The sequence below is a fragment of the Pan paniscus genome, chromosome 1 (assembly GCF_029289425.2).
Source record: "Pan paniscus chromosome 1, NHGRI_mPanPan1-v2.0_pri, whole genome shotgun sequence".
Classification (NCBI taxonomy): Eukaryota; Metazoa; Chordata; class Mammalia; order Primates; family Hominidae; genus Pan; species Pan paniscus.
The window spans coordinates 38,484,694-38,497,542 of NC_073249.2; the positions used below are offsets into that span (position 1 = coordinate 38,484,694).

The 12,849-nt window shown below is 39.8% G+C and overlaps 1 protein-coding gene across 5 annotated transcripts in view; it reads left to right on the forward strand.

The window, feature by feature from the left end:
* The window catches only part of KCNH1 (potassium voltage-gated channel subfamily H member 1), a 462,440-nt gene that overhangs the window by 209,739 nt on the left and 239,852 nt on the right, over positions 1-12,849 (forward strand). For all 5 annotated transcript variants that reach the window (XM_003814202.6, XM_034946118.3, XM_003814201.6 and 2 more), the window contains one exon: positions 10,510-10,939. In XM_003814202.6, coding sequence (XP_003814250.3) covers positions 10,510-10,939 — 430 coding nt within the window. The remainder of the gene's footprint in view (positions 1-10,509; positions 10,940-12,849) is intronic.

A 12,849-nucleotide genomic window follows, 5' to 3' on the forward strand; every position in this document is an offset into this window, starting at 1 on the left:
AGTCTTTAATCCATCTTGAGTTGATTTTTGTATAAGGTGAGAGATGAGGATTCAGTTTTATTCATCTACATGTGGCTTGCCAGTTATCCCAGCACCATTTGTTGAATTGGTGTCTTTTCCCCACTTTATTTTTTGTTTGCTATGTCAAAAATCAGTTGGCTGTAAGTATTTGGGTTTATTTCTGGGTTCCTTATTCTATTCCATTGGTCTATGTGCTTATTTTTATACCAGTACTATGCTGTTTTGGTGACGATGGCCTTATAATATAGTTTGCAGTTAGGTAATTAATCTGATGCCTCCAGATTTGTTCTTTTTGCTTAGTCTTGCTTTGGCTATGTGGGCTCTCTCTTGATTCCATAAGAATTTTAGGATTGTTTTTTCTAGTTCTGTAAAGAATGATGGTGGTATTTTGATGGGAATTGCATTGACTTTGTAGATTGTTTTTGACAGCATGGTCATTTTCATGATATTGGTTCTACCCATCCATGAGCATGGGCTGTGTTTCCATTTGTTTGTGTGGTCTATGATTTCTTTCAGCAGTGTTTTGTAGTTTTCCTTGTAGAGGTCTTTCACCTCCTTGGTTAGGTATATTCCTATGTATTTTACTTTATTTTTTTGCAGCTATTGTGAAAGGGATTCAGTTCTTGATTTAATTCTCAGCTTGGTTGCTGTTGGTGAATAAAAGAGCTACTGATTTGTGTACATTAATTTTGTATCTGGAAACTTTGCTGAATTCTTTTATCAGTTCTAGGAGCTTTTTGGATGAGTCTTTAGGGTTTTCTAGGTAAACAATTATATCATCAGCAAACAGTGACAGTTTGAGTCCCTCCGTATTGATTTGGATGCCCTTGATTTCTCTCTTGTCTGATTGCTGTGGCTAGGACTTCCAGTACTGTGTTGAATAGAAGTGGCGAAAGTGGGCAACCTTGTCTTTTTCCAGTTCTCATGAGGGAATGCTTTCAACTTTTCCCTGTTCTGTGTGATGTTGGCTGTGGGTTTGTCATAGATGGCTTTTATTACCTTAAGGTGTGTTCCTTCTCTGCAGATTTTGCTGAGAGTTTTAATCATAAAGCGATGCTGAATTTTGTCAGATGCTTTTTCTGTGTCTATTGAGATAATCATGTGATTTTTGTTTTTAATTCTGTTTATGTGGTGTATCACATTTATTGACTTGTGTGTGTTAAACCATCCCTGCATCCCTGGTATGAAACCCACTTGATCATGGTGGTTTATCTTTTTAATATGCTGTTGGATTCAGTTCGCTAGTATTTTGTTAAGGATTTTTTAATCTATGTTCATCAGGGATATTGGCCTGTAGTTTTCTTTTTTGGTCATGTCCTTCCCTGATTTTGGTAGTAGGGTTATACTGGCTTCACAGAATGATTTACGGAGGATTCCCTCTTTCTCTATCTTTTGGAATGGTGTCAGTAGATTGATACCAATTCTTCTCTGAATATCTGATAGAATTCAACTGTGGATCCATCTGGCCCTTGACTTTTTCTTGTCAGAAATTTTTAAATTATTTCAATCTCGCTACTTGTTATTGGTCTCTTCAGAGATTCTGTATCTTCCTGGTTAAATCTAGGAGGGTTGCATATTTCCAGGAATTTATTCATCTCCTCTACGTGTTCTAGTTTATGCACATAAAGGTTTTCATTGTAGCCTTGAATAATCTTTTGTATTTCTGTGGTATTAGTTGTAGTATCTCTCGTTTCGTTTGTAATTGAGTTTATTTGGATCTTTTCTTTTTTGGTTAATCTTGTTAATGGTCTATCAATTTTATCTATCTTTTCAAAGAACCATCTTTTCTTCTCATCTTTTTTCTTTTGTTTCATTTAGTTCTGCTCTATCTTTATTTCTTTTCTTCTGCTGGGTTTGGGTTTGGATTGTTCTTGTTTGTGCAGTTCTGTAAGGTGTCTATTTGTGCTCTTTCAGACTTTTTGACGTAGACACTTAAGGCTATGAACTGTCCTCTTAACACTGCTTTTGCTGTATTCCAGAGGTTTTGATAGGTTGTTTCACTATTGTTGTTTGGTTCAAAGAATTTTTAAATTTCCTTCTGGATTTCATTGTTGACCCAATGATCATTCTGGAGTAGGTTATTTAATTTCCATGTATTTGGATTGTTTTGAGGGTTCCTTTTGGAGTCCATTTCCAGTTTTATTCCACTGTGGTTTAAGAGAGTACTTTATGTAATTTAGATTTTCTTAATTTTACTGAGGCCTGTTTTGTGGCCTATCATATGGTCTATCTTGGAGAATGTTCCATGTGCTGATGTTCTGTGTGCTGAATGTGTATTCTGCAGTTGTTGAGTAGAATATTCTGTAAATATCTGTTAAGTTTATTTGTGGTAGCAAATAGTTTAAGTTTGTTTCTTTGTTGACTTTCTGTCTTGATGACCTATCTAGTGTTGTCAGTGGAGTATTAAAGTCCCCCACTATTATTGTGTTGCCATCTATCTCATTTCTTAGGTCTAGTAGTAATTGTTTTATAAATTTGGGAGATCCAATTTTAGGTGCATATATATTTAGAATTGTCATATTTTCCTGTTGGACAAGGCCTTTTATCATTATATGGTGCCCCCTTTGTCTTTTTTTAGCTGCTGTTTCTTTAAAGTTTGTTTTGTCTGATATAAGAATAGCCACTCCTGCTCATTTTTGTTGTCCATTGCATAGAATATCTTTTTCCACCCCTTTACCTTAAGTTTATGTGAGTCCCTGTGTGTTAGGTGAGTCTCCTGAAGACATCAGAAACTTGGTTGGTGAATTCTTATCCATTCTGCCATTCCATATCTTTTAAGTGGAGCCTTTAGGCCATTTACCTTCAATGTTAGTATTGATATTTGAGGTATTATTCTATTCATCATGTATTTGTTGCCTGAATATCTTTTTTTTCATTGTGTTACTGTTATATATGTCCTGTGAGATTTATGCTTTAAGGAGGTTCCATTTTGGTGTATTCCAAGGATTTGTTTCAAGATTCAGAGGTCCTTTTAGCAGTTCTTGTAGTGATGGCTTGGTTGTGGTGAATTCTCTCACCATTTGTTTGTCTGGAAAAGATTGCATCTTTCCTTCATTTATGAAGTTTGCTTTTGCTGGATACAAAATTTTGGGGTGATAATTGTTTTGTTTAAGGAGGCTAAAAATAGGACCCTAGTTCATTCTAGCTTGTAGGGTTTCTGCTGAGAAATCTGCTGTTAATCTGATAGATTTTCCTTTATAGGTTACCTGATGCTTTTGCCTCACAGGTCTTAAGATTCTTTCCTTTGTCTTGGCTTCAGATGACTGTGTGCCTAGGTGATGACCTTTTTCCAGTGACTCCTCTTGGTGTTTTTTGAGCTTCTTTTATTTGGATGTCTAGATCTCTAGCAAGGCTGGGGAAGTTTTTCTTGATTATTCCCTCAAATATGTTTTCCAAACTTCCAGATTTATCTTCTTCCCCAGGAATACCAATTATTCTTAGGTTTGGATGTTTAACATAAACCCAAATTTCTTGGAGGCTTTGTTCATTTTTTAAAATTCTTTTTTCTTTGTTTTTGTTGGATTGGGTTAATTTGAAAGCCTTGTCTTCAAGCTCTGGAGTTCTTTCTCCTGCTTGTTCAATTCTGTCCTGAGACTTTCCAGTGCATTTTGCGTTTCTCTAAGTGTGTCTTTCATTTCCAGAAGTTGTGATTGTTTTTTAATTTATGCTATCTATTTCACTGAAGAATTCTCCCTTCATATCTTGTATCATGTTTTTGATTTCTTTAAGTTGGACTTCACCTTTCTCTGGTGGCTTCTTGATTAGCTTAATAATCAACCTCCCGAATTCTTTTTCTGGCAATTCAGAGGTTTCGTCTCAGTTTGGATCCATTGCTGGTGAGCTGGTATGATCTTTTGCGGGGGTTAAAGAAGCTTGTTTTGTCATATTACCAGAATTGTTTTTCTGGTTCCTTCTCATTTGGGTTTACTATGTCAGAGGGAAGTTCTGGGATTCAAGGGCTATTGTTCAGATTCTTTTGTCCCACAGGGTGCTCCCTAGATATAGTGTTCTCCCCCTTCCCCTAGGAATGGAGCTTCCTGAGAGCCAAACTGCAGGGATTGTTTTTGCTCTTCTGGGTCTGGCCACCCAGTGGAGCTACGGGGCTCCGGATCATACTGGGGAGTGTCGGCAAAGAGTCCTGTGATGTGATCCATCTTCAGGTCTTGCAGTCGTGGATACCAGTGCCTGCTCCAGTGGAGGTAGCAGGGGAGTGAAGTGGACTCGGAGGGTCCTTGGTTTTGTGTGTGTGTGTGTGTGTGTGTAGATGGAGTTTTGCTCTTGTTGTCCAGGCTGGAGGGCAATGGTGCCATCTTGGCTCACTGCAACCTCCACCTCCTGGATTCAAGCGATTCTCCTGCCTCAGCCTCCTGAGTAGCCAGCATTACAGGCACCTGCCACCATGACTGGCTAATATTTTGTATTTTTAGTAGAGATGGGATTTCACCATATTGGCCAGGCTGGTCTCGAACTCCTGACCTCAGGTGATCCGCCCACCTCGGCCTCCCAAAGTGTTGGGATTACAGGTGGGAGGTTGTGTTTTCATTGAGTGTGCTGTTTTGGTGTTGGTTGGCCTCCAGCCAGGAGATGGCACTTTCAAGAGTGCCTCAGCTGTGGTCTTTTAGGGAGGATAGAAACTTGCACTAGGGACACCTGGTTAAGTATTCAGGTTTCTCAGGTGGTGGGCAGTGCAATAGGCTCCCAAGAGATTATGACCTTTGGTTACCAGGGCTGGTAGAGAAAGACCACCAGCTTGGGACAGGGATAGGCATGTCTGAGTTCAGTCTTTCCTTGTGTGGGGCTTGCTGCAGTTGCTGTGGGAGTTGGGAGTGTGGTTCCCAGTCCAGTGGAGTTATATTCCCAGGGGGGATGATGGCTGCCTGTGCTGAGTCATACAGGTCACCAGGGAAGTAGGGGAAAGCTGGCAGTCACAGGCTTCACCCTGCTCCCACGCAGCCCTCTGTCCTAAAGTCTGGTCTCACTCTCACCATGTCCCCCGCAACAGCACCGAGTCTATTTCCAGGCAGCAGGTGACCAGGGCTAAGAACCTGCCTGAGGCCATGAGCCTCCCTACTGAGAAAGCAAGCCGACTCACAGGTTTTTGGCATATCAGGGAGCCTGTAGCAGTGATCAAGTTCCTTCAAAGGGTCTGTGGATTCTCTTGGCTTTCCTGATATATTCCTGCAGTAGTTCTTGGAGCAAAAGTTCACAGCATGAGTCTCCACATGCTGCTCTGTTCATCCAGGTGGGAGCTGCAAGCTAGTCCTGCCTCCTGTCTGCCATCTTAATCCCAGTCAGTCCTCACTGAGTTTCTTTAAGGGTGTTGTTTTGAATTCCTTTTTAGACATTTTATAGATTTCCTTTACTTTTGGGTCTGCTACTGGAGAATTATTGTGTTCCTTTAGAGGTGTCATGCATTCTTGCTTTTTCATGTTTCCTTTGTTCCTACATTGATATCTGTGCATCTGGTAGAATTGTTACCTCTTCCATTTTTATGGAGTGGCTTTTGTAGGGAAGGACTCTTTTCTGTAAGTATGTCCTATAGCATCAGTTGGGTAGGGTACTTTGGCTTTAATCTGGGTGAGTGCAGGAGTGTAGTCTCCAATTTTTTTTTTTTTTTTTTTTTTGCTATAGTCAATGTCAATGGTATCTGTGAGTGCCTCAGTGGCCTAGACTACAGTCGTTAGTGGAAGCAGTGATGTGGCTTTTCTGGGGGTTGGGACTGCCTGACAGGCTGGTTCTTAACCCTGGAATTGCACATCACGTACAGTGGTTCCACTGGTCATGGAGACAGCATTGCTGGTGGTGATATGTGCCTGGTAGGTCAGTCCCTGGTTCCACAGTGTGCAGAAGCTCTGACAGCCAAGGAATGAGGTATGTTTTCTGATGCAAGAAGTCTCATGTTTTTAGTGTACTAAAATAAAATAAAAATGTTTGGAGTATTCTTTTTTATTTATCTCATCTACTGAACTCAGGCAAGTAAGGAAAAAAATCTCAAATTAATAGCTTAAAATGCATTAAACAACTAGAATTCCAGCTGCTAATGCATTAAAAGAGAACTTACACAACAACCATGTAATAGAGTATCAGTGTACACATAGTATCAGTGTACACATAGTATCAGTGTACACATGTAATAGAGTATCAGTGTATAATAACACAATGAAAAAATGCTTGTTTTTTATTGTTTCAGAGGCTCTTTATAACAAGAAAGAATTTTATAATAATTCAAACTTCAATTTAGTTTAGAAAATATTCAAGACCCTTTCTGCAAAGGCACTGTGCTCTAGACCTTGTGTGGGTGTATTCATTCCCTAGGGCTGATGTAGCATGTTACTACAAACTAAGTGGCTTAATACGACAGAAATTTATTCTCTCACAGTTCTGGAGGCTAGAAGTCTAAAATCAAGGTGTTGGCAGGGCCATGGAGAGAATCTATTGCATGCCTTTCTCTTAGCCTCTAGTGATGCTGGCAATTTTTGGCATTCCTTAACTTGAAGATACATCCCTCTAATCTGTATTTGTATCACTCCAGTCCCTGTATCTGCATCTGTTACATACTATTTTCCATCTGTATCCATCTCTTCTCTTCTTATAAGGACACCAGTAATACTGGATTAAAGATCTACCCTATTCCAGTATGACCTCATCTTAACTAACTATACCTGCAATTATTCTATTTCCAAATGAGGTCACATTCTGAGGTTCTAGGAAGGACATGGATTTTTGTGGGAACATTGTTCAACACAATACATGTTGAATATATGGGGCTTCTAAAATGAATAACAAGTGGCTTCTGCCTTCAGAAAGGTATAGTTCCTGATGTAGTTGGGGAAATAGGTACAGGAAATTAATGCAAGGCAATGTGTTCAAGTGATAATGGATATAGAATACTTATGGACGCATGGAGGAGTTGGTGCTTGGTTGGAGTTGGTGACAAGCCTGAAGAATCACTAGTATGCAAAACAGGAATGCTGAGCATTCTGGACTGAAGGACCAGTCTGAGCCGGCACAGTCGTGCAGTTGTGCCTTCACCATGTGGGATGCTTGCAACAATTTGAGTGTATGGCTAGAGGATAGCATAGCTTTTGGGTAGTAATTGCATGGATTGTGGTGGCCACTGAGGAAGGATGGAGAAAGGACGAAGTAAGAGGGAGATAAGAAAGATGATGGAACCCCCAATGCAGTTTATCTCTATGAATGACTGCCACAGAACTCTGCTCTTCAGAGGCAGTAGGAGTGGGAGTGGTCTAGGAGAGGCTGGATGACCATTTCTTAAAGGTGGTCTAGAAGACATTGCTGAACTCAGAGGAATTGGCCTAGGTGAATTCTATGCTCCCTCTTAGCTCTCCAATTCTGCAATTATTAGGTAGAAATATATTTTCAGTTATCATGTCTTGTATCTCTCACTATTATTATGCTTTTGATTCTTCCTCCTTTTTCTCCCTATTCCATATCCAGGTGTTGGAGATACAATAGTGAACAAGAAGAAAAAGACACTGTCGTTTTAATCTCTTCTCTATAGCATTAGCACAAAGAGTACATACTAGGTTCTACATAAATGTTGCTTTGAACTGAATACAAGTAAGGAAAAAATGGCAAGGCAGTTTTGCCCTGGGCAATAAGTTCTGCTTCAGAGTAGAACTGTTTGAAAGATGATTTCAGGGACCTCCTTATGAGGAGGTGGGGAGTAGGTGGCTGCTTATGTGGTGTTTGATTTCTGAGTCATCAAAAACACTCCTTTGCCTCCCAAAATATCTCCTCCATGCAGGCTATGGGTACTTTTAATTCCACTGTTGGAAGTTGGTTTCCCAAGGTTTTCTCCTCTGTTAGAATGTAAATGCCTATGAAGAGAGGATATCCATTTACCCTCATTAGTCTTTTGTACCTTAGTATAAGGGATTTTCTCAGCCCTTTTTACATAGTGGGTTTTTGAGAAAAACACAGGTAGGGAAAAAGAGACTCAGGGGAGGAATACTGGGCATGCCAAGAGTAAGGTTTGTTAAAAATGGTTTGGATGAGACTGACCCTGGAGATGTAGGCCCTTGGCCTAGAAAAATCTATTCTTATTTTTGCATCTTGCCATTTGCTGGTATATATTGGACAAGGAATTATCATTTCTGTTGAACGTTTTATGGCTGCAAACTTGTCAGTTTTTTTTTGTTTTTTTTTTTTTGAGACGGAGTCTCGCTCTGTTGCCCAGGCTGGAGTGCAGCGGCACGATCTCAGCTCGCCGTGCAAGCTCTGCCTCCCAGGTTCCGCCATTCTCCTGCTTCAGCCTCCCAAGTAGCTGGGACCACAGGCACCTGCCACCACGCCTGGCTAAGTTTTTTGTATTTTTAGTGGAGACAGGGTTTCACCGTGTTAGCCAGGATGGTCTTGATCTCCTGACCTCGTGATCTGCCCGCCTCGGCCTCCCAAAGTGCTGGGATTACAGGCATGAGCCACCGCGCCTGGCCCCGTCAGTTTTTTTTTTAAAGGGCAATAAATCTCACCTCTTCCATCCTCACCTCAACAAAAGTAATTTGTGTGGCAACCTGATGTATGGTCCATATTGACAAGGCTATGCTACGTATGGTTTATACGTGTTCACATGACAGAGGGGCTCCGTATTTGTCAGGGAAGGCAAATACTAGCTACTGTAACAAATGTTCCCCAAAGTTGCAGTGGCTTATTTCAGAGGTTTCTTTCTCATTCACATCACAATACAATTCAAATTGATTTTGGGGAAAGGGGTGTTCCACATAGTCCTTCCGGGACCCAGGCTCTTTTCATGCTATGGGTCCACCTTCAATGTGTGGCCTCACAGTCATGCTAGACTCACCTGGAAGATGTGCTGGGGAGGAGAAGCATGTAGAGAAAGCACACTTATTATTAACTGCCGTGGCCTGGAAGTGACATATTTCACCTCACATTCCGTTGGCAAGAACTAGACCCCAGGAACCACCCCGATGGAAGAAGCTGCAAAATATAGTTTAACTGTGTATCCAGAAAGAGGAAAAGCCTTGGTGGATCTCTGGCATAGGTTCATCAAAAAGCCTGTGTACATTTTCCTTCTGTCTGTGACGTAACTTGACCCTGGGAGTGTTGTTATTAAAGGGACAGTGGACAAGAGAGAATAGGAGTGACATTGAAACTGTTAGTGTTTAAAATAACGAAAAGTAATTCAATCTACTTGGTGAAGGACATCATCCTTTCTTGGATTTTTGCTATATAAGGGAGGACAAAGTCTTGATTCAAAGAAATGTCTGTTTCGTTTGCTTGTTTATTTGCTTTGTAATGGAAGTAGAAAAAAGCTAATGGAAACTTCCCTTGCATACATCTTGGAATCACCTTAGAACACCTTAGGTTTGGGGTTTTAAATGATGTGGCTTCTGCAATATGTTTCAGCTATCTTTGGTGATAAGAGTATGTTAGTGTATGGAGAAGACTTAGAGATCCTCAATCCACCTCTCATTGTCTAGAGAAGGGAACCAAGGGGTAACTGAATTATCCAAATTCACAGCAAGTTAGTGGTTTATGTTTGTCTCAGACCCCATTTTCCGGGTTTGTACTCGAGTGTTTTTTTCACTACCACAAGGCTGTTCCCTAGATAACTACTATTTGGAGAATAGACCTGGCCTGGTGTGATCAGTGGATGCCAGCCAGAAGGGAAGAGCCTTGACCAGGTGAAATCAGAAGCTTCCCTCTAGCTTTTAGGTTCCTTGACTGATTGTATTTAAGTAGGTGGTGTCTGATTGTATAATCCCTGGCCTGACAGAAGTGATATGGCCTTCTAAGAATTTGTAATGTTTCTGAGGAACCAGAATCTCATTTCTTTATTCTTCTCAGCTATTTCTTAATTTATTTTTAGCTTTTTAAAAACTGTATTTGCTTTTAAATTTATAAACTTATTTTTTTAAATTATAAAAGTAATATAGAAATTAAGTAAATATAACAAAAATATACACAAAATATAAAATTGCCTGTAATTTCATAACTTGCTAATGCAGCAATAACCTCTGTTAATATTTTGGTGTATTTCCCAACCATTTTCAGCACATATATGTTTGCATACTTATGCACAATATAATTTGGATGAAATGTTATGCAATATGAAATAAATATTATGCAACCCTTAAAATTTTTCATATTATGCAATATCTCATTTCCATGAGATGAAATATTATGCAACCCTTAAAATTTTTTAAAGTAAGTAATGATATGGAAAGATGCCCACAGGTATTTGTTTACTTATGTACAATATAATTCTAATTATATTTGTTTTGTGTGCTTGCTTATTTGCTTTTTAATGGAAGTAGAAAATGCTAATGGGAATTTCCATTCCATACATCTTGGAATAAAATTCTAATTTTACTTTTTTTAAGGGTTGCATAAAATTGCATCTCATGGAAATACACTATGCTTAAAATAATGGCCCAAGTGGGGCGGAGGGGACGAGAGTAGTATCTTTGGTTCTTTGGCCCTGACGCTGTGTTCCTCTTCTCCCAGGGCATCAGCAGCCTGTTCAGCTCTCTAAAAGTTGTCCGGCTGCTCCGTCTTGGGCGAGTGGCCCGTAAGCTGGACCACTACATTGAATATGGAGCTGCTGTGCTGGTCCTGCTGGTGTGTGTGTTTGGGCTGGCTGCACACTGGATGGCCTGCATCTGGTACAGCATTGGGGACTATGAGATCTTTGACGAGGACACCAAGACAATCCGCAACAACAGCTGGCTGTACCAACTAGCGATGGACATTGGCACCCCTTACCAGTTTAATGGGTCTGGCTCAGGGAAGTGGGAAGGTGGTCCCAGCAAGAATTCTGTCTACATCTCCTCGTTGTATTTCACAATGACCAGCCTCACCAGTGTGGGCTTTGGGAACATCGCCCCATCCACAGACATTGAGAAGATCTTTGCAGTGGCCATCATGATGATTGGCTGTAAGTATGACAGTGCTGGGGTGGGGGTGGCCATCTCTTCTGTTAGTTGGAAATAGGGAAATGGCTACGGTGCCAGCAGGATCAGGAGAATAATAACTTAAAACAAGGAAGAGTTTTTTTTAAGACTAGGCTCACAGTTACCCTGATAATTAAAGCAGCATATGCTTACTGCAAAAAAGTTTAGAAAATACGAAAGAGTGCAAAGTAGAAAGTAAAGACTATCCATAATTCTGCTTCTCAGAGATAACTACTAATACTGTTGGTGTCTTCTCTTACAGACTATTTTCTTTGCATATCTGAATACATATAGATTTTTATAAACTTAAAATGAGACCTTGCTGCATACGCACTTTAGTAAACTACTCATAGAACAGTGAATTATGGAAGTCTTTTCATGTCAATTTTTTTCTTTTTAATAAAAATTGTATATATTTAAAGTATGAAATGAGATGTTTTGATATAGTGAAATGATTATGACAGCAAAGCAAATTAACATATCCATTCCTTTACATCATTACCTTTTTTTTGGTGAAAGCACTTGAAATCTGCTCTCTCAGCAAATTTCCTGTAGGCATTACAGTATTATTAACTATAGCCATCATGCTACATGTCAATTTGAACATAGCTGTAGCTTGGCATAGTCTAATATAGTATGAGAAAAAGAATGTATGAAAAATGAATGCAAAACATCTCATTAATTGTATTTTATATTGATTATATATTGAAATGGTAATATTTCTGATGTATCGGTTAAGTAAAATATTCTCTTAGAATTAATTTAATCTGTTTCATTTTCCTTTTAAAAGTAGCTCCTAGGAAAAATTTAAATTTAATCATTTGGATGGTGCTGGTCTAGATAAACATTTTTGATGTCTTGCTTGATGGGAAATTTTCCAACTCAAAAACAAATCCACAGACACAGAGAGAAGAAAGGCCCTTGTTCAGTTGAGAAGTAATAGGTTATTGGAGTAACTTTATTGGACTGAAAAACAACCTTAGTTCTTGAGGAAGATACTTAGATTTGATTGATTTACCCACTGACTGTTGTATAGCTGTTCTATTGCTGAGTGTAGAAGCAACTTTTTTTGGCTATAGACAACAATGAATTCCCTCCATTAAAGGGAGTCTTATGAAGGAAGGGACCTAACTGGGATGGAAAAAGCAAACAAGTTTGAGTGGATTGGACTCATTGTGAAACTGCCAAGTGCATTCTGTGGGCACTTCAATGACAAATTGAGATGTGAGAAGACGGTCCTCTGGTGCAATTTCAGTTTAGACAGGTCTGAGCACACATGAAGACTCTTGGGTTCTTGTTTCAGTAGGTAGAAACTGTTTCGCTTGATGTAGGGTGGAGTTGACAAATTGTTATACTGACCAGGGAAACCTGAGGCTTCAGCTTGCCTTGCTTTGTCCAACTGACCAGAGATTCAGCATCCCGCTTTGTGAGTGGATTTTGTTACCTCAAATTGTCACATTTGCTGCTTGGTACCTCCTTTTTTGCAACAGTCTCATCATGTCTGATGGAGTCCTTTCATAAAAGCCCTCTCTGCAGGCAGAGTTTTCCTGAGAGTATTTAAGGAATGTGTCTAAGGGGGTAATTGATTTGTGGGAAGTGTGTGCCTATGGAGCTTTGGGTTTGTTCCTTACTTTAAAATGTGTTTTAATAGAGATAATTGCCTGGCCATGGGAAGCAGTGTTAAGGATCTGTGGGTGGCTAATTGCTTCATCTTAATTAGAATTTGAGGTGCTTTCTCATGTCACAGAAAAGGATTTAAGATCTTTTCTCTTCTAGAACTGTTTCAGCCTTAACTGCACGTATTTCCTAGGCAGTGCTTACTTACAGCATTTTTGTGAGCCTTGGGGCACCCGATAAACAACCAGATGCACTGTGCTCAGGACATGATTTGATT